Below are 23,231 nucleotides of genomic sequence, written 5' to 3'. Positions count from 1 at the left end.
CAGAGCATCTCACCTGTAGACTCTACACTCCTTAAAATTTGAGTTTTCCAGGCTGGCATAGACACAGAGCCTGAGGAGACCTGCTGTTCTATCAATAAGAAGGAGTGGGAACATGCAGCAGGATTGTTTTATAAGAGATTAACAAGGAAAGTTTGAGATTAGCATATCTTACCTCATGATTGTAACATGCTGAGGGCAAGCACACTACAAATTACCTGTCAGTGAAGTTGCTATAACTCATTTCAGCTTCAGTAACTCAACCACATGTAGTTGCATGCTACATCCAAGAAGCACCATCCATCTCTCCGCAGCCAGGGAAATCCGAGTGTGCAACATACTCAGCCAATCTTGATTTCCTCCTGACGGGCATGTTTGCCTTAGGCTTTCTCACACCACAAACACGGTGCAGCTAAAGAAACAGCTGCAGCCAGTGATCTAAATTCTCCTTCGATGCTTTAACCTTCAGAAATTGTTGTTCCTAAAGCTGAGAGGACTCCTCTACAGAATAATTCATTAAAGAAACCACAGACACTGACCTGTAATTAGCTCTCTGACTTCCATGTCATTTGTTTTTCTTAACAGTCTGATCAATGCGGGGATCCCATCACAGTTCTTTATAGCCACCTTGTTTTCATTATCCTTCCCATAGGAGATGTTTCTGAGAGCCCCACAGGCTTTACGATGCACCTCCGGCTTCGGATGATCAAGCAGGCCCACCAAGATGGGTATCCCTTTCAGGTGCCTCACGTCCTTTTTGATTTTATCATTCTCATAGCACAAGTGCTGCAAGTAGGCTGCGGCGTTAGACTTGACTGGATCAATAGGGTGGCTGAGCATGGCAATTACTTCAGGGAGGTCAGGGTCCCTCCACCTGGGGTCTTTACGAATGCTGTCAATAGAGGGGGAGCGCTTCCCCAGACGGTCAATACTAGCCATGCTTCCTCTCTCTGGCTGTGCCAGCGGTGCTGCGTAGCCACCATGAAGGTAAGGTATCCTCTCTTCAACCACCTCCGTCTCGATGGGGTCATCGTAGCCCCTGTAAGAAGCAACAGTCCCAAGAGAAAGAAAGGGGGAGGGGGGGGGGGGGAAAAAGCACATTTAAACACTCTGTACCTCTGAGTCAGTATGGAGATTCCAGCTATGAGCAAACCTTTTAAATCCCAATCATCATTAGGGGTAGCATATTTACACTTTCAAATAATTTGTTTGTAGTAATTTGAAAGTTAACCATAGCTGAGTACCCAGCAGTGATGGGGCTACAGCACAGTTTTGTTTGGCTAGCGATGAAGCGATGACAGAACTGCAAGTCAAACAGATTGCTTTCATTTTGGTCACTTAGCAAAACAATTATGATAGGAATTTAGCAGGAAACACTGAACTTCATTAATACCACTACTTCTGCAACAAACCCAAACTCTAATTAAAGGCATTCAAGGCCTGGACAGAGATGACAGACACTTTTCAGCAAGTCTTGAGAAGTTCCACTACATTTCCACATTGATGCTCATACAAGTATACAGTATACTTGTATACTTGTATACAAGTATACAAGTATACAAAACAATGTCAAAGATGATGGAAAACCTAAGTCCTGAACCCAAGCATGTAATAAAAGTCTTATATTGTACAGAATCATTTGGAATGCAGATTAGAGGCTGACGGTCAAGAGACCTGGGTCCAACTTTTAACACCAGAGTAGTTTGCTGGACATCCAAAATCGGTGCCATACCTGAGCTTTCCTTCGCAGATCAGCAATTAACCTGGAGGTTAGACACTCTTAAGATCATTTACACCATGAGAACGAATGCCATTCATCTCCTTGTGCCATAACCCACTGTGTGTAACTGAGGTAAGGTCAGTCACAACTGGCTAACACACCTATTTAGATATTACTGCGCTAGTTCACAGAAAAGGCAAAGTTACAATCAACAGTTAAAAATTCTAACGCAGTACATTCTCACATTACAAATGTCCATATCCTTTAAAAAAAAAATAAAAATCACAAATTTGACAAATACTTCTTTTTCTTTAACAACCACCACTGCAACTATAACCTCTATCCTCCAGAAAAAAAGCTAAACCACCCAAAATACCACACCACCATCTCCAACTAGCTGCATTTTGTAAGGAAAAGCACTTGAAACTTCAGAATTTGTTTAGAGATTCACTGATCTACTTCATCCCTTATTCAAAGTGACACCTTTCATCCTCTAGAACATGCATAGCTCGTGGGGGGGAGCTTCAGTGCATATGCGGTGCACCCACCTGGGAGGTAACACTGAAGTCCTTAGGAGAACTACAAATGGAAATCCAAAGCTTGCACACAGTGATCCGCTGGTCACAAGTTTTTCAGTTTTATATGCAAATAAGCCCACAGGGCAATAAAGTGACTTGCACCTAACAGTTACTAACTCCCACAAACACTTTCCACTTCACAATCTATCCTCTCTCAGGCTTTGCCCTGAAGGCTCACACCAACTCGCTAACTTGGTTGAGAAGGATGAAAAGCTGTGACACACTCGGGAGCTGAATCAAAATTCCAATTAATCCCATTGTTTTAAACCTCAAGTCCAGAAGGTTCTTCCTTTTCATCCTCCCTTCCCTCTAATACTACTCTTAATAGATGTTAACATAAACTGACTTCTTTTAAATGTATATTTTTGAACAGCAGCAGGTTTTTGCCTTACTGTTTGCTCCTGTTCCGATTAGCTACTATCTCAGTAGAGCAAGTAGCTTAAATTGCTAAGAAATGGTTCTTGAAAACTTTCAAGCACTGACTGACGTTACTGAACAATTTCTGATGTCATGCTGAAGTACAGACCATTAGAACTCAGAAAGAAAACGGAGTTGCTGTTACCCTAAAGGGACTACTAATTAAACTAGACTCTGGAGAGAAGAGCAACCGGAGGTGGAGGCTGAACTTAGTCTCGTACAATTAACGCTTTTAACATTAAAAGTGCCTCTACTGACTTTAAGTTGCTTTAATTGCTGTTCTAAACCATAAACTGAATGAAAGGATAAAAATGGGCCAGTATCCAAAACTCAGAATGAGCCTGAAGAAATCCTTTTATCGATGCAGTTATTTGTGCATGTATAATTCATTACTTCCTCTACACAGTAATTTACAGTGTCTGGACAGCCGTTGGACTTTCTGTTACAGAACAAAGCTGTTTCCATCACTCCAAGAAGAAAGTAACAACACTGAAAAGGTTTACTTTTGTGCATATACACAGGGCAGAAGTAATAACAGACCTCCTCGACTATTCCTCGGACAAAATTCTGGTTTTACATATGTAAATTTGGGACAACCAGCATTAAAACTATAATAAAAACTCATTTCTCAAACTCATCTTCCTCATGTTAAATTCTTACTGACTGCATAAACGAAAAATGGCAGAAGATTAATTTTAATAATTACCCTCTGCACAGCTGTTGCTTGCTTGACTTGGTAACTCACAGTTCAGCACGCCTGGGTCCTATGAGCTGCCCACAAGATAACTGTATGCCACCTCAATTACACCTGCACGATTCAGTTTCTCCTTCTCATCTATGCAAATACACAAAGATAATTGTTGTCTCGGGATGCTGTTTGTTCGCATTATTTCCACGAAACCACACAGATGGGCCCACCTTCCTCATGCTGTATTCCTCTCCCCTGTGCCACAGAAAGCTCCTTGATTTCATTACATTTGCCCAAAATAAAACTTCAGACTTAAAGACTTTAAACTGCAACACAGAGCACCACTTAACTCTTGTACCAACAACACTATTTTTTTAATTATCAATCACTATTTATTTAATACAAGCATGAATACCTGATTTTCTTTAATCAGTCATTAAAGAAAAGTTTGCATCCCAATTTGCTACTTATTCTTACAAAGATTTTTTTTTTAAAAAGAGCTTTTTCTTCATTGTTCAGACACAAAGCTACTGATGCACCAAAGACAGCCAACAGGCTTTGATGATCCCTCTGATGAAATCCCATCCCCACAGCAGAAGCAAAGCATCCTCAAAGTAACAGACCCTGAACTGTAAGTGACTTAACAACTGTTGGCATTTTCGTACAGTCCCATTCTCACATGAACCACTCACAACTTTGTTCCTGCCAATCTCAACCTGATTCTGCTGGACTGTCTCCTGAGTGAAAAAATATGACTGTACCTCTAACATCACCATTTTAGTACACAAAACCTTAGTGAAAAAATATGACTGCATGTGTAACATGACTATTTTAGTACACAAAGAGAGCCACTTTGAAACAAGACAGTGTCTCTCAAGTATCTGTTGACAAAGGATGAACACAAGAAAACCTATTGCTGAAATAAGCCTATGCAGGCCAGATCTAACACTCCTCTGCAGGATGAAACAGTGTCAAGTACCACTGGTTAATGCACCAGGAAGAAAACCTGATGACTTTACCTGGCAGCAAAGACAACATCTGGACACTCGACCCTTCAAGATCCTGAATAATCCACAAACTCTGAGATCCTGGTCTGAACTTGAGCTGAACAAGAAAACTCAGCAAAGGCAAGTATCACACCAATTCAGATTCACATGACTAAACACAGTGATCAAGTTGGGAGAAAGAAAAGAAAAAAAATCAGAAAAAAACTCCCACCCAAGCAACCCATGCTGTAATTAAAGGAAAAGAACCCTGAAATATTTTACAAGAGAAGCTCTAAGTATCAGCTCTGCCATTGCTTAACAGCATTGAAGGGAAACAGTATACCAAACAGCTCACCTGCAAAGGAGCAAAATAACACATCAAAAGCATCACGCAGAACTACCACAGCCTCTGACCAGGGCAGACGGAGATGCCCACCCTCTGTGCCAGTGAGGATGGTTTGGCCCAGCTCAGGTCCCACCTCCTCTCCTTTAGCAGGGGCTTGGGGGCCAGGAAAGTGCAGGCTGGGCAAAGAGTGAAGAAGTAAAAAGCAAGTACCTACCAGGAAGCTAAACACACCCAGTTTCTGAAGACAAATTAGTAAAGCCAGCAACACAAAGAGAATAAAAATATCATCTTTCTGAGTGGGACTGGTGGGGGTCAAATGCAAATTTTCACTTTCACCCCACCAGAGCAGCTATGTTGGAAAGCAAAGCCACTTGACACAGAAGGACTAATGAGAGCTTCAGCAGATAGAGTCCTCTGTGCTCAGGAGGCCAAGAGCTCTTCCCTCTTGGGACTGAGGAGATCTGGTGGTATGCCAGAGTTGCTGAATAGAAGCATCTTGCCTTCCATCTGTTTGTAGCAAGGCAGCTCAGTTTTTAGGATGCCGTGGGTCTTGCTAATCACCTGTCTCAGGGACTTGATCAAAACACATTCTAGCATAGATTAAAAACTGGGAAAGAGCTTGTGGATTTATCATTTTCCCTGTGGTTCAACACAGGTGTATTTGAGTATACAGGTGAAGGATTCACACACTTAATCCTCAACAATGTATACAACTGCTACATTCGTAACAGTTTGAAGCTGCTGTCTGCTTCAGATAAAAGACCAGAAAGGCTTGGGATTTCAGTAGGAAACTGCATGCCAAACACTGAAGACTAAATCTAAAGACTCTGCGGAACGTGGTCCGACTTTTGCCAGCTTCTCTTCCCTGACCGGAACACACAGAGGAAGATTCAGAACTAGACTGACTCATCGGGACTACACTTACAGTTGGTCATTAAACCAAAGTGACCAGTCTACAGCGACAGACACAGCTATCTCCCCAGCCTTAGAGACGCCTGCATGGGTGCTGCTGCAAGACCATGCTTGAAATAGGTCCTTAGGCCAGAAGCGCTGACTGAAAGCTTATCTACAAATATAAACCTTCATAGTCTAGACTGAAAAAAGACACCAAAAGTAGAATGTGACTAGCAGGTATGCGATACCAATATTCTCACACTGTCTATACATAATAGAAGCAAGAAAGATACCCAGCGTTACAGTTATTTAATCTAAAATCTGGCTCACTTCCTGGTAATGATAGTTTGGACCATGAAGTGACCACCAAATACAGTCTTAGTCTCTTAGATGAGGCTTCTGCCACAGAAAATTTAAAAGCAGAAAGCTGTTTTGTTGTTGATTTAGTCAACATTAAAAATTCTTATCTTGTCTAGTCTGGAACAGTAACACAGGCAATAACTGCTCCAGACTTTTTAGGGAAAAAAGTCCCACAAATGTTAGTACAAGTGCAAACTGCAGTGATCCACTCTGGAAAGAAATTACCACAGAGGCAAGAAATGAGAAGCTGAACAGAAGATAATTAAAAAAATATATAAAAAAATCAATTATGACTTGCCATTTTTTCCTGCTCATTTGTGTTAACATCAATTTAACAATTAAAAAAATATTCAAATAATAGTAGGGATGCTTTTTGTGAATGACAGATACTCAGTACTTGCTGCTTTTCTTTCGAAAAGGACTGTATATAAAACACCTAGCAACATGGTAAGACTACGTATTTTTAAAGACTATAGTAAAGAACCTCCTAATTTAATAAAGGCAACCTACCAAATGAAGAAAAAAGGGGCATAAAACCAATTAAAGATGTGTAAGTATCTTCCCAAGTGAATTTGAGTAAAATTAGATCAGTATTATACCCCCTAAATGCCTTTCTCTCACCCTAATTTATTATGCAATCTGACTTAAACCAAACCAGAGCACACGCTGAGGAAAAGAACATTAAGCACCAGGTATCTTCTTGCAAAAAATAATCTCTCTTACATCAGAGACTCTGTATGAAAGAAAACAAGAAACAATCCCAACCACAAGCACTGAAGAGCCAACAGAGGGAATATTTGCCTTTGTACACTTGTCTGGATTCGTAATGTTTGAGGAGGCACATTTTCCCCCAGTTTAAACTGAAATACAAGTAGCTTAAAATTAGACTGGTGATGACAAAAGGAAAGCACAATAGCTATTTATCTCGGTGATCAAATGGAGCAGTGAAGGGATGGAAAGAACAATCTGTACTTGCAATCCCCTTGCCTACGATCTCCTCCAGACACAGCTGGGTTGCCTCCTTGTCACACAGGGGGTGAGACTCACTAGGAGAGATGCAGATGAGAAACCTCCATTTAGTCCCCTCAGACAGAACAGCATCAAGAAGAGGAAGTGACAGGAAGGATCCTTATTTTATCTTTAGACTGTTACCAAATGAGGACAGCACTTACTGGAAAGAAAATGAGAGAATAATTTCAGTTTCCACAGCAAGTCAGCCAACAGAAGATTTCTGTTTGTGACACAACGAAGATATCCAAGCTGAAAGTCGGTGGGATGCAGAAAAGCTTCTAACAGTGTTAAAGTGACACCAATTTATCACATTTATCTAATCATTTTCAAAAGCAAAAACTTACTTTAAAAAGCTTAGAGAGAAATACCAGGTAGTAATTACCCTCATCTAGTACAAAGCACTATTTGTAGTCTTTATTTTCTTGCAGATCAGTAGCATATCAGAAAGGCAGGTTTATTGAATTGTTCAAGTATTTCTTTGAAACGTCAAAAAGTAAGTACTTATGAAGGGCCCTCACAATCTTCTCATATTCTCACCAGCTAAAGTTTGCTACCACAGTCAGGCTAATTACTCGTCAAAGCCTCTTGATCATATTAAATACAGAAAAAAACCTCACAACAAAAGAAATGTAAAACAAAAATAGTGAATTGATCCTATCCAAACTGCAAGGAACAATAAATCAAAGGGATGCTTAAAAAATTTTTTTAGAAAATGCAAATAGGTATGTTCTAAGAATACATTTAATTGTTCATTGTGCACACAGTTTGAAAAATGTTAATAAAAATTTAAAAGCATTGCTGCCTGGCTGTTTTTAACAAGAACTGTAAACTTGCTTGGTTCAAGCTTGGTGGATTGATCACTATTTTGGCACCCACCAGCTGCGCGTATTCCTTTCAGCCCTATGAAATGTTCATGTGGTCCACCAGGTGGTAAGCTTGCAAAATCAAAGAGGTCCCAGTGACCTAAAGGGGGTTCTGGGAAATATGCCTTGATACCTTTTCTATTTCTTTTCTTTTTATTTTTTTTATTTTAATATTAATGACAGTTTGCAGGTGCTTGATTCCATTTAGCTTTCAAATGAACTTCCAGAAATGTGAAGGAAGATAGAGCTACGCAAGTATGAATGAAACCATGAATGACACAACATCTCCGAGTAGGAGTGCTCCAAGACAAGAGCGTGAAAAGGCCTACCCAAATCCCACCACCAACTACTGCTGATGAAGTGATACCTTTGGTTGCAAGTATTAATTCTAAAGGCATCTACACACACAGAGGCAGGTGGGTTCCAAACTCCCTTTACAGCTCCGTAAGCTGCTCTAAATAGAAGGAAAATCATGAGAACTAAATCCGTAACAAACATGAATTCATGAGGATATGACTTCATGCAGGTACATGCAGAAGCCTGTACGGTGCTCAGAAAACAAAGTATACAAGTTTTTCAGGTTCAGTCAGAGGACTTTCAGCTGAGTAACAAGACTCTCTTCCCAAGCTTTTTTCGCCCCCCCAAATGCGAGAGCTGATAGCTGTGAGCCCAGCATAAACAACTAATATCAGAAAATCTAACATAAACCAGAACATCCCTTAGAAAGAGGACTGACCCAGAAGTAATTTGTGACTGGTCACGTCAGTTACATTAAGTGCTACAGAGATGCTCTTATCTCCCCTTTATACAGGCACAGGACAAAGTACTGTCTGGTTTTACAGAAGGTTGAGGTACTTCAGTGAGGTTCAGCACAACCTGCGCTGAGGGTGTGTGGTTAGCACAGGAGCAGGAGCTGAGGCTGTCAAAACACCTCACAAGACAGCTTTTATATAGCAAGGCATCCCTTCACCACCAGCTATCAGCTCGCCTGTAACCCCAACCAGCTGTTCAAGGTTTGTTTGGCAGATGTGTGCATAACCAGACCTGTCAGAAGTCTCACAAATTACAAATTCCTCTTTTCACCTTGCTAGTGTGAGGAGGCTCTGGGACAACACAATGCAGTCACAACTCTTTTTTTTTTTTTTTTTTTTTTTTTTTAGGAAGAGGAAAAAAGTCACTTAGCCCTCTTCTACAAGATCATCTCTTTCTTTCTGAATTCAACCTAAACCAAGCAGCCCAAAAACATAGTGAAAAGGGTTCCTGAGCACTGCCCTTAGTCCCCTCTTCATTTCGTGTGTGTTTTGCAGTCATTTACAGGCCAATGAAATGATGGGTTCTACCTGTTTTTAAAGTAATTCCAAAACTTACCAGACCATTAGAAGTTCAAACATACACATTCAAATAAACAAAAGAGCTGCAAGTTAGTGCTGTAAAAGACAAATGGCTTTTACCTTCCTTTGTGAGGTCTTCCTCTCTCTGGCACACCTGCCGATGTCCTCCGGTTCACAGTGGAGTAATCAGGATCCAGTTCATATCCTTCATCATCTACTCCAAGGCTGCGGTTATCATCTTCCAGTCCATAGGGCTCTGGCTGGAAGCGTTCTGGCTGGGAGCGGTTCAGGTCAACGTTGCTGCCCACTGGCACCTGAGGCTGGGCAACAGGACCGTAGTTATCCCTTCTGCTTGGCAAAGTGAAGCTACCATCATCTGGCCTGTAACTGTTTCCTGGTACGTAGGCATAGCGGGGACGGTAGTTGACACCACGAGACAAGCTGCCGTAGTTATCAGACAGATCTCCATAACCATCATGACTGATGTAAGGGCGATACTGGCCCTCGTGGCTTTCAGGGTAAGAATCGTTGTAGCTGTTGTAAGATCTGGTTAACGTGGATGATGCCTGTGGTGTGATGTACCGCTCCCCATTCTTCATGTACCTTCTGTCTATGGAATCTGTGTAGCTGCCCATGGGAGACGAGCCATCCATGGACGGCAGGCCATCAGGCCCAAGCGGCACCTGACGCACCGTTCTGGTGGTGACTGTTTTAACCATTTTGGTAACCTGTGAAGAAGTAGTGAACAAATATGTTAGCTTTCTCCTTTCTGCACAATGGGATGAGACATCAGGGAGCTAGAACAGCAACGTTTGGAGAGCATCACAAAGCACACTACAGAGACATGCCTGTTGAACGGAAGCACCGGTATACTCCTGAGCTCACCTTCTGAGTTTAGGATTGAATAGTGGGGATACATTTCTACAAAAGGCTGAAAAGACAGGTTACAGAGGCAGAGTTAAGCGCATTCTGGGGCTTCTGCTACCAAGTCAAAACCACTGTAGCTATGTAACAGTGTGTGGAAGCAGTCCAAAGTCATCACAGTTCAAATTTGCCCAAAATGCTTTCAGGAGGCATCTTTCCAAAGGCAGACTTTATGATGTTGAGGAACCACAGCCTGTCCTCCCACAATTAGCATGAACACCAAATCACATTGCCTAGTTCGACAGAAATATGCTCCTGCCTGATCTGGGTCAAATTTGTACTGCTGTGTAACTTGATGGAGCTCAAATTTGGCAGTAATATTTAGGAAACCAGGATCTCAAATGGAAAAGTTTTGGACTTCAAGCTTTTAGACAGCACAGCTACTTTCTCTTTTAAGATACACTTAGACCCAACCATCACCACACAAGCCCAATAGGTACTGTTGTCATTCCGTTATTTTGGTGACTAACAAATTTGCAATAATGAACACTAACACCACACAGCTTTTGCAATTACACTAAACATACTGGGCTAGACAAGCTTGTTTAAAACCTTAAAAAAAATAGCTGTACACAAATACATCTTTATCTTTTCTTCCTATAAATCACATTTAATTTCAACACAGACAGAATTAGACTATTTCACATAACTGACAAAAAATGGAAATGGTTAAAGGTCCAGAGGGCACTTGTGTTCAGGGTTTCTTGCTAACAGGTACAAACAAAGACTCCTCAAGAGTTTCCAAGAGCATTCTGCCTTCATGGGAAAGGTCTGGTAATCTGCATAAGACAGTGTCAGACAAAAGCCACTAGTATTTACAGACTAGCAAAGGACCTTCTGTTTTGGTTGCTATCTGGGGTCCATCAACTTCTGTACCATCTTCCAGAGTGACCAGCAAAAGCTCTTTTGGGCAGAACACTAAGTTCAACAGATGCCAATCTATCCTTGGTTACCCTTGCCCTAATGAAGTTACTTAACTTATAAAAAGCTACCCTAACCCTAGTAAATACAAACTTTCAGACCTTAGTAAAAAAAATAAATGACAAAGCAGCAACAAATGGCACACGCACAAAGATGAGAGAGAGAGAATCAGAGAGTATTACACAACCCAAAGTAAAATTGTCAAGAGATATTAAAGTAACACAGAGGTAAATAAGCATCAGTAGATGACACTTTTCTTCACGTAAGCTGCAGAATGAAACATGTACATCAAGAGAAACAGTAACTGTAACATGTACTCTGGACTGCTCAGTAGCTAGCTCTGAAGTCCAAATAGATATTTTGACCTATAGCCTCTGATTTAAACATTTAGATTGGCACCAGATTAGCCAAGCTGCTGCTAAAACAAAATAATTAAGTACATCTCTTGAAGCGGCTCCAAACATGTCCTTTAGCCAGATGTTTTCACACAGAAACCCCAAAGAGAAAAAATTCACCCAAACAGCATTTCTTTTCCTAGAGACATCTGTGAGCGAATGATACTTCAGCTTAATGAAGTAATGAAATCCTGCAAGACAAAGCAGCACAAATGGCTCTCCACCAACAGCATAATTGAACAGCATCACAGTGCTGAATAAAGCAGAGGCAGGTACCAACATGACTGTAGTAACTAGCTTGTGCCTGAGCTAAAAGACCTTCCCTCTTCAACACAAAGGGATTTCCTTAGCAAGTAAACATCAGGAAAGATGCTAGCTTCCACACCTGCAAATCTTCTCCCCCCACCCTCCCTTTTTTAAAAGCACACGTTTTATTAACTACAATAAAGGAAACTACAAACTAAGCATTTATTTCATGCTATAGAACCCAACAGCAGTTTCTGCTTATTGCCTGCACACAATACTTTCCACTCAGTTATCAGCATGACTACTGTCACAGCATTTATAAAACTGCACGGCATTTAGAGAAGAAAGAGCTGGCGTAGCTTACAGTAGCTCTTTGTAAAGTGGATATACACAAGACAACACACCTCTGTATTCTACCGAAGTCTGAAACAATAGTTTTATTCAAAGTAGTATGTTCACAAGTGATCTTCCAAGAGTAAAAAAAGCAACATTTCTCAGGCCTGAAATATGCAAGTTTTGCAAAACAATGACAAAACCGGATGCAAAGCACCAGGCCTTTGTGTTCCTGGATTTGGGAGCCAGTAAGAGGATGGACAGGTAGTAAGGTAGTGTTTCAAGAGTGCGATGGATCAGAAATTGATACTTATGACCAGGAAGGAACACACAGGCAGCTTACTAGCTGCCAAGGAGAGCACTCTTAGAACCTCTCAAAGCCCTTTCTTTCAGCACTATTCAGGAGCCAAATATTCTAAAACTAACCCTGAATTTTGCTTTTCAAGGCATATGGTGCCATGCATGCATAGTTTATTATGCAAAATTTTTCATTAAGTTGTCAAGATCTTTGCAAGATAGCTAATATACCACCTCTGGCTGAGGTAATATCACGAAAGAAGGAACAGGCTTTGACCTGCAGAATCTTTGGACACAGGCTTTGCAGAAGAGAACTGCTGCTCTACGTCTTTACCCACCATTCCCACTGCCAATTCTGGACCCTTGCTAGTTTTTGACTGCTGTGTTTCCTTGCTTGTTTTTTTTTGTAAGGTTGTTGGGTTTTTTTGAGAGTAATTGTTATTATCAAACAGGACAAGGTAACACAACACAGGAATATCACAGCAACAACTGCCTACCACTATTCGGTACATGTACACAAAGAAGACAGTTCAGAATTTTAGTATACTTTGAAAATAAATTCCTAGACAATTTGTGACCTAACAGTTACACTTAATGATTTTTTCACCATGCACTAGTACTCTACAGAGTATTTACTGAGAATTTCTTTTTATATGATCAACACAGAATGCAGGAGATTAATTTGCAATTTTTCCCCTATTTGCCTTACTTTCTTGTCTTTGAGACTAGCACAGACAAGTTTTCAATGGCTGTGGCTAGTTAAAAAGACACACTTAGCATCAGCCAGCACATGTAAGAACAAGTTTACGACATTAGCACAGCTTCATCTCTATTATTTTCTGAATGCTGCGCCTATTAACAACTGGAAAGAGTCAGGACAAAACCCCCCTTGTCAGACAGATAAAAAGGAACATTTCACTCAAGCATTAAAGCACACATTTCTCATAGCAGAAAAGCATTCAATAATGCTCAAGGTGTTATGGTGAGGCGAACCAAGTTGTGTCATGTTTTGAGAAAGAGGGAGCATTTGCACTCACGCCTCATTTGTCAGGGGTAGGCACTGAGGAAGATTTATCATCATGTGATAAACAGACTTCGTGGCCTACAGAACAATAAAGGGAAGCTTTTTGGAAGCAATTAAGCCAGCACACAGAGGAAGGTCCATTTATTAGGCTTCCAAGAAAGAAAGTAAGAAAAAGCAACACCAAAGCAACCACCATCACCCCTCCCAACCCCCACCCCCCATACTTATTTCTGGAAATCCACCTCAAGGGAATGTTTCATTTTTATTTCTTAAAAGAACACAGGCAGTCTTGAGCAGCTGACAGCCCAGTAACTCTCCCTCCCATAATTTTTGTGGTTTCCATAATACTGGCACATTAGCCAAAGAGAACAAAGCTATTCCAAATGGGAGTCCCAGCAGACTGTCTTATCAGAGAGATACCTCATCCTCCAGATGCACCTGATCTCGAGAAAGATTTCTTAGCATGAACCCTTCACTACAGATATGCTCTAATGAAAAATTTAGAGATGCAAGTTACTTTGAGAAAGTGTAATTTGACTTTGTCTATTTACTTTCCATCTCTAAAGAAAACCTGTTTAAAGAGGGGTTTTTAGCCCAATTACCAATCCAATGTGCTCAACTGTTTCAATGCTACAATCTCAGAGTACCAGACAAAGGCATCAGACTGCTTCCCTATGAAGTGGTTGCTGGAGCATGCTTAAAATATATTTGCCATTCTTTACTCCCTGTAAACTATACTAAGGTTTCAACCACAGAAAAAAAAACCCAAAGTTTCAACATACCAAGTTATTCAGGCCTTTTGCAACCAAAATCCTATGCGAATGCCAGTTAGTGCTTTCCTTGCTGCTTCCCCCACCCCAGAATATAAGCACATTTTAGGTTTACAGACCTTAACCTTTGTTCTCTCCCCAGATAGCAAATGTTTTGTTAAAAAATACCCCTACAGGCCCTGATACAGATAACATTTTCACTAGCTCTATTTCTGGAAGTACTTTTGCCAACAGAATACAAAGGAAATATTCACACGTTTCAAGTAGCTTCTGTATTTTTCTGTCCCTCATCCTTCTATTTGTCTTGAAGGATGGGATAACAAACATGAAAACACCCAGAGTTTGGACTTACTGGATGCATGTGCAGATGGTACAAGTAGATCCCTCAAAGTGCACAGTACCCAGACACCAGAGGAGGAAAGACAGAACTAACATTTCAGTTGAAGTTGACTATTATGGTCAAATGCAGTCATCTTCACTAGTACCTACAATTTCTTCCATTTTGTTATTAAGGTTGGGTTTGTTTTGCCTTTTTAATTTTTTTTAAAATAAATTAAGTACATGATAAAAGCTGACAGGTCTAAAAATTTTGTTGAAACGACGTCATGAAACAAAAAACAGGTGAGAAGTAACACACAAGGATAAAAGCATTCTGACATTTCTGAGAGCTAATTTTTGAACTACAGACTGTAAAAATTAATCAGCCCAAGCAGGCTGAAGCTATTACCTTTCTAATAAATACTGTGTAAGAACTTGCCCCGTAGGTTTTCGAAACAGCAGCTCAAATTTCTCCCCTTCAATTTTAAGCTTAACATTTCGCATTTTGAAAGGGCTCTCAACTTCAGCTGAAATCCATTCCTGCTCTATTACCTAACTCCCTTGAACTTTCTGCAGTTTTGAAGAATGGCATCTCGGGGTACCTGGCATTGCCACAGCCGAAGAATTTCAGTCACAAGCACTTTCACATCACTGGTGCTAAGAACTGGGAGCAGCAGTTAAACACAGTTGGGAAAGATCTGGCCTTGCTGAGTATCAAAAAGCACAAGGCAAATGGATGGACTACATATTAAACAATTTTGTATGCAGATTGATTTCACAGTTTGTGATCATAAAACATCATTTCCAATGAATGAAAGTGACCCAAAACTCTCCAGTCTTTTAGCATTTCAAAGACAAAAAAAAAAGGTGCCTGAAGAAAGAAAAAAAGCAAACATGAACACAAGCACACACACATCTAATTTGCTTTACTGAGTTCTCGAGCCACTCACAAACAGGCTCCCTGTAACACATGGCAGTGTTCCAGCCGACAGGCAAGAAGTGGTAGTCTCTCCCCAAGGTGACTTTCACTATTTTAACACGATAGGTATTTGGCTTCCAGAGAGATTATAAAGTTGAAATGAAGTATTATCTGGTACATCTTTTGTGCAGTGAATGTTATGTAGGGACTTAGTATAGCACTAAGAGAATAACAGTTTGGAGAAAATTACTCAGAGATATCTCATTTTGAAAACGCAGATGTTCTCTATTTAAAATATGTCAAATATTAAATTCTATTATGTCTTCTTCCCGCTTCACTGCTACAGGCATCTTCAAAGATGTGGGAAAAAGCATAGCAAAACTGTCAATCTTTCTAGATTAAGGTTGTTTACTTAATGCACTATTGAAGAGAATAACCTCTATAAATTATGGTTTTGAAACAATGGGGGAAGGGGGAATAAAGGAACAGCAGCATACACATTTACAACTTTGGCTATGCTTCATTTCAAGGGGAGGAATTTCAGAGGCACTGCTCTCCAGCAAGCTAAAGATTCACACAATTTAGCAAAAATAAATGTCAATCTTCTTTCGAAGAATCAAAAAAAGCATACTAAATGGCATTAGGCTGCCTAAACCCCACATAAGCTATCCAGCAAAGAATGCATATATTTGGAAAACATCTCTGGTCTCTCTAGCTCTTAAAAAAACATGACCTGTGTTATTTACTCTGTCAGGAGAAGTACCTTGTGCTGCCACTTTCTTCGCAAGGCAAATATACTGGAGACTGTGACTGGCATTGTCTAGTACAGCCTTCTAGTTACAGAGGTAACAAAAATAGATTCTAAACCCTTCCTCAAAGAAGCTTAGAGGAAGCACAGCAATGTAGACATAAAAAAACTTTATTTATATGTTTTCCTAACTACCTTGACTTAACAAATCACTCAAAGTAAAAAAAAAATAAAAAATCTGAGCATAAATCTAACCCCTCTAACATTTAATCAACATAGTGTGATCATCTCAACTTTTAATATCCCGATTAAGTAACAGATTAGATATTACTGAAAATAGATGTGAGGGTCCTCATCATAGGAAATGTGGCTCCTTTACAAGGATAAGTACTTAGACACTTAGATTAAGGGCAGATTCATGCGGGTTTGTGGTGGGTTTTTTTTGGTTTTTTTTTTTTTTTTTTTTTTAATATGGGAAGGAATAGGCAAAGAGACAGAACAGCAGTTTCTGGGCTCAGAAAAGATCCTACTACTGCACTGTGCATGCCCAGCAGACAGGTTTTTGCATCCCTCATCCCAGAGAAATTCTTTCCTTCACCTTCCTCATCTCAGCAGCAAGGTCAGTATTTTGCCACTGCAGAGCACAGTACCAGGGAATTTATTTTTCTCTGTAAGGCTCTCTCATACAATGGTATGACATATGAAAGTGCTACGATGATACCTATTACAAGTGATAGTAAGTCGATGCCAATTAACTCCATGACACTTAACTGATACTACTAAACACCCCCAAACAATAGTTTTCATTTTCACATTCCCTACCAAAACATAAAACAAGTTGAAGACCAATGTGATTAAAAAAATATTAAAACCTGACCTCAGTTTCATGTCGAAGAGCTGTTAAAACTATGCCACTTTTTATCAGCAAGGAAAATTCCAAACAAAACCATTTCGGAGACAATCACCGCCTCAGCAAAGTCACAGCAACTCTTCTGACAGTTAGGGCTAAGCCAACCCCAGCTGTGTTTTGACACTTCAGAGTAACTTTTCTCAACAACGTGTTTTTTTTTTTTCAATTTGGGTTTTGTTTGTTTTTTTTTTTTTTTGAAAGAGTTGGTCTTCTTAGCAAGGGAATACTAGGAAACACCTCCAGATGGTATGTAAGTTCAAGTTGGTGGCATTATTTGCAACAAGGTAAATACAAAGCAAGACAGCTATGCACACCACCACCACCACCACCACCCACCACCCCCCGGTTCTGGACACACTTCAGTGCCTGTAATGAACTACAGAAGAAAAGCCTTGCTCTTTGAAATGGAACAGTAGCTCTAGGGTTGCTGGTTTTTTCAGTTTGCTTTTCCCATATTCAGATACAATGTCTGTTTTAGTGCTGCTACTGTCCTTTTCCGTGGGAAGATGCAAAAATAGCAGGTACACCACACAAAGGAGAAACTACTACACACCTTTTACACTATGACAAACATGCAGCTTTATCAGTGGCATGACTATTTCAGACAAGCTATTTCATTCCATGTGGTCCTGTTATCTAGGGACCACTGCATGGCCTTGCCTCTATTTTTACAGTCGTAGTTATCATTTTATTCCCTTGCATAGCTGCACTTAGTCTTCTAAAACTATGCACTGCTATTAGTGCAGATAAAAAGGTGTCCATCACCACTGTAATTTTATCACCTCCTTCCTGTAAATAACAGTTGTTGTTGCTGCCACTAGAAAGAAAACAGCATTTCTTTCAAATAAGTCACAGACTAAATACATTATTTGAAGAGCTAATCAAAACATGGGGGTTTTGTATGCCTGTTTTATTAAGACCTTCATCTCCTTCTAACAATGAGAAAACAGACCAGTTATATTTACCTTCCAACTAATGGCAACAAATATTAAACCAGATACTCCATTTATAGAAATGTGTGCAGGCCCACTAGCCTCTGGAAATCAATGTTCATTTGCTCACAACCTGAGGATCTGATGTCCCAAATAGACATCTTAGAGGACTGCAATTCTGGAACATCAGTAAAAATAAACTCTGATTTATGCAGTGAGTTCTGTTCAACTCCTTTTAACATAGAAAGCAGCTGGACAGTCTCTTCCCACCCCCACCCACCCCCACCCCCCCCCAAGAATGGTGCTGGTTAGAAGTTTTTAAAAAGGAACTGACCCTTAACCTTTCACAACACCAAAACCTAACAAAGAGTTCAGGTTAACTTCCAAGACCCAAATGACAAGACATGTTAATGTTCCAGAGGTACGGGACAGCATGCAAGGCAGCCATCACCATACGGCACCTGCTCAGAGATGGCAAAATTACCTTACACAAGGGAACAAAAAGACATCAGAAGAATCATACCATATGCGACACCTGTAATGCAGCTGAAACCGAGGTACAGGTACTTGAAAACACAACCAGCTTTCCCCATGCATCAGGAGCAAAATTCCATTCACAAGATTGCTGCAGAATTTAAATGCTATGGTGCTACTTAAGTAGGATCTTTCTTGTTCAAAAGGACAAATGCATAATCACATATTGTTATTATAGATTGTAATTAATGTGAAGACATATTTCCAAGCACATTTTCCTCAGCTGCAAAAGTAATATACTCCAAGCCCTACCAACTCATCTAATTCTTGTATCACTGTGTTTGCAGGGCAATGCTGTGAACTGTTTCAGTAATATAGTATGAATCTTAAAAGAATAAACAATCCGGGAAGGGGTTCTAGTGTTTTTGTTTGGTTAACCTGGATAATTTCTACTGTTCATTTCACAGACCCATGAACAGTTGTATCAGCACAGCTGATGTGGAACACACTAGAGAGAGGTGAAACTGAAGAAGCCCTGAACTCAGCTTTGCTGGCAAGCAGAACATGATCTCTAGTGATTTTGAACAACAGCATAATTGTCATTCATTCTACTCCCTGCTATTTTTATTTTGTGATTAAGTGGTATTTTGCTATTTTCCTCGCTGGTTATTAACCTCTCACCTTGGTTTCAGTTCTCCTTGTGGTTCCATCTTCAGAAGTGACAATAGACACGTGGGAAGTGGGAGTGCCTGGGTCTTCCTCCACAGTAACTGTCTCTTCCACCATTTCTTGAGGCTCTTGCATCATTGCTATTGATGTCTGGTTACTGGGGCTTTGTTCCTAAAGAAGCAGGTAAAAAAACAAAACCAACAAACTTTTCACTTCTACCATCACGGTATAACTATTCTATTGATTTCAGCTTTCTCAACTGAAAAACAGATTTTAACCAACATCTTGCAAGTAGAGATTCAGAAAAAGAAGTATTGATTGCCTCAAAAAAGCATGCTGCAACTATACTGTTATGACTGGGCTCGGCTCAGTAAATGGAAATCACGTGAAGCATCTATGAAGGACCTTATATTTATAGGCAACCTACTACAGACTAACAACTACTACCTTATATTTAAACCTGCTTTAAGCTTTCTCTTCAATGCTCAGTGTAGGAGGAGGGGAATTTCTGTCTGTCAAAACATTCACCCAGTTTTCACTCAGTTCCACAATGAACAGGACCACTGGCTTTCAGAGCAGTTAATTTTGCACACCATTAGAAGTTTATCTCCATTTGATAAAATACACTCAGCTGCAGACCACAGAAGGCTATAAACCATCAACACCTATTATTAAACTGACACCTTTCTCAAACTGTCCAAAGTGATGGTAATTTAAAAAGAATGGATAGCTAGAGATTAATAGCTCAATTATCTGAAATGCTACCCTTCTGACATCTTCCCTAAGTCTGTAAGATCTAACTGGCTATAAGCTTATTTAAAATTTATAACAGATAGACAACATAAAGAAACACTAAACAGAAAGAGCACACATCAAAAGCCTGTTCTTGCAGATACTGCCCAAAAAGAATGCTTCTGCATCTCGCAGCACTAACATCTGAACTTTCCTTTCCCTTACACAACTGTGTGTCCCAGCACAGACATCAGAGAAGCTCCCCTTTGGTAGATGAATGTACTTCAGAGGTTTCACAGCAAGCGGCCAATAAAGAACCAGCTTACATACCAGGAAATCAGACTTTTCCCCAGCATTATGAATCCTCAACTACATAAAATGATATGACAGACCGTTCATTTTGCTATATGCCCTGGAGGTATTGGGCTATATAGGTCTCAAAGCCAAAGCAAGCTTCTATTTGCACATCTTGTCAAATAGGCACACAAAAAAAGAACATCCTTTATTAAGGAATAATACATACACACACACAAATATACACACATACACTTTTTTTTCATATAAAAAAAAAGAAGACACAAAAAAAACCCAAACCAGAAAGGAGTGACACAGAGCACTGAACTGCAAAGTGAACCATTGTGGGCAAATTCAGTATACCTTTCTACATCACCTGAAAAAAAAAATGATTGGGATGAAACTGTTGCCATGCAGGTGGCTAAGTCTAATTACATAGAGGTTTAAACGTTCTCTACCTTTGAGCAGCTTCATCACCAGGGAACTACAACATTTTACTTAGAAAAAGTGCATTTCATCCCAGCCCTGAACTTTGGATTGCCCCTTTTGTTGTGCCATGTTTTGTGCAAGCCCTGAGGGACAGCAAGCATCCTTCCAAGTGACCTCATGCTGCTGAGCAGGAGCAGGGTACTGAGGTCTCTTTAAGCTCTACAGTGAAAAGTATCACTTAAATCTTGCATGATCCATGATTTCCTTTGAAACAAGCTGCGATGCCCCTGTTCAGTTTCCTTTATTTACAGCTGTATTTTGACATTATGGAACCTGGACTTCAGAAAGGAAGCCACTTTCATTTTCAGGTAAGCACTAATATTAACCAAGACCACGACAATAAGCCTTAGGTGATCATCTTAGTCAAAGTTACAACATGGACAGCCTTCAAAGACAACACATGCTGGATCACCAGAGGTGATATAAGCAGACACTACTTCCATTTCTACTAAAAACATGGAATAACTCAGGCTACAGAAACAATCAACAAGAATAAGGCTTCCGAAATCCTGAAGAAAATCACTCCTTCCAATCTGCAGGACTTAATCATTATATGGCCAACAACTTATGATACACACATACTGAATCCTTTATGGTAGTGTTCAGATGTCACATTCTGTCTTCTGTCCACAGCTTCAGAAGGGAAACTAGCTCCTGTAATAAATACATTAATCCCTTCACTTTTCTTGAAAATACTGTATTTTAACCACAACTCCCCTTACCCCACGCCACAGTAAAGCTTCCCTCTAAAGAGCAGAACTTACGCAATAGTGCAACACAGTAAAGACTCAGAATTTGTGTTTATCTTCATGCAACTCCAGCCTTGCCAACAGCAAAGAAACCAGTTACACGTAGAGATTTTTTCCATTACACCTTGTCCTTGTAAACCTCCTTGTCATCTCCAAGGCATCAAATGCCAAAACTGCTTCAAGGTGGGACGTTCTCACTTCTCACACACACATATGTGCCTACACACATCTCATCCATCACCCTCATTTCTAGCTGCATCTTGAGGTAACTGCATGAATTTACATCTTTTCATTCCCCTCTGGATTCCTCAGAAGCAAACTCTGCATAGTGATAACAAACCTGAGGAGATGGAAGGTAGAAATAAATATTTTGCTCTCCGAGCTTTTGCAAAGATTTTTCTTTATGAAAAAATAAGGTCTCCCTTTGTATTCAGACTGCCTGTAGGCAAAGGAAACCTTTAAAGCTAGGCACTTAAACACGAGCAAATTGCAAACTAGAGCATATTGACTTTAAATGAGCACTGCACTGGTTTTTATCCTCTGGCTGCTTCTAAAATGAAGATTCAGGGAGATATGGCACAGATCTGCATTCCTGCAAGAGAAAACTATTGTTAGCAAGAGACTGTCCTAAGCATCAGAAAGAATAAAAGCTTGCGAAATTCAAGGTAGATATCCCAACACAGACAAATACCCAGAATGCATCTGCTTGTGTCTTCCTTCTTATTATGTGAGCTACTGAGGAATGCAGTGAGCAAAGAGGACAGCATATCATCCAGCTTACTCCCTGAATTAGTTTAAGGAGGTGGTTCTTTGATCTCCAAAACCAGTACTTTCTCCACAGCACTGACTTGGGGTTGTCACAAGCTAACTTTAATGTAGAAAAGATGCAAAGGTTTTGTTATCTGTTTTTAGATTCCATCATTAAGAATTTTAGGTCATCACAAATTGCAGAAACTGGGACACATTACCTCTTTCAACCACGCTCCTCTGTGCTCAGCTTCTAAGTCTGTATTTAGGACGCTCTTTTGTTAAACACATCTCAGGTTCCAAACATTTGGCAGGTAAACGTAATTATTCAAAGTAAAACACAAGTTGCCAGAGAAAGCTGGAACATGACACCCCTAATGAATAATCCTACCTGTAGTCCCCTGCCTGGTAGAGGTAGGTAATTCCAGTTTAGGACAGCACATGCTCATTTGCCTACCATGCTGGGGGCTTCAGAAGCAAAAGGAACCAGACAAGTCCTCTTTTCCTATCACGCTGGCCACGATCCTGCAGGTTCTTCCCCTATGGTCAAACAAAAGGATGTTCCCCAGCAGAAGAGGCATCTACCATGTCACAGCAATCAGCTGAGCATCTGGGAAGACCAAATCTAAATGGAGCTTTTTTCCAGTCCTCTTCAATAGGAGACTATCAGGATTCTTGTCAGTTCCGCTAGGATAGCGCCCTCCTCCTCCAGGGTCCCTCCCTTTGACACATTCTAGCACAACAGCTGAGCTACAGGAACCGTGTCACCAGGAACACCAAGGGCCAGCAGCTCCCTGAGGGACATGGCGCCGAGGGGGACCCTTTGGATGCCTGGGCAGGAGCCTCGCTGGCCCCTGAGCGAGGTGAGCAGGGAACACCCACGATGGCAGCCAAGTCCAACCAAGAGGCAGTGTCATGGTGACGAGGGGGCCTTCAAGGTCAACCTGGGAAGTAAATCTGCAGGTCAGGGTTCGGATCAGGCCCAGTGACAGCAAGGCAGGTCCACAGTGATGAGGCAGGTCTGAGGTCAGACAGGGAAGTCCATCTGTAGGTTGGTGTCTGAATCAGCAGTGTCCACGGCCGGGGCACAGGCATGGCTGTAGCTCAGCTAGAAAGCAGTACTCCTCAGAGCAGCCCAAGCATGGACTG

The 23,231-nt window shown here is 40.6% G+C and overlaps 1 protein-coding gene across 9 annotated transcripts in view; it reads right to left on the bottom strand.

Moving 5' to 3' along the window:
• Positions 1–23,231, bottom strand: part of ARVCF (ARVCF delta catenin family member) — a 295,429-nt gene that overhangs the window by 82,462 nt on the left and 189,736 nt on the right. For all 9 annotated transcript variants that reach the window (XM_040602791.1, XM_040602773.1, XM_040602802.1 and 6 more), the window contains 3 exons: positions 19,084–19,242; positions 9,312–9,919; positions 537–1,036 (listed from right to left, as the gene is read on the bottom strand). In XM_040602791.1, coding sequence (XP_040458725.1) covers positions 537–1,036; positions 9,312–9,919; positions 19,084–19,242 — 1,267 coding nt within the window. The remainder of the gene's footprint in view (positions 1–536; positions 1,037–9,311; positions 9,920–19,083; positions 19,243–23,231) is intronic.

Source organism: Falco naumanni, chromosome 1 (assembly GCF_017639655.2).
Source record: "Falco naumanni isolate bFalNau1 chromosome 1, bFalNau1.pat, whole genome shotgun sequence".
In the NCBI taxonomy this organism is placed as follows: domain Eukaryota; kingdom Metazoa; phylum Chordata; class Aves; order Falconiformes; family Falconidae; genus Falco; species Falco naumanni.
This window is presented reverse-complemented; position numbering and strand designations above follow the sequence as displayed.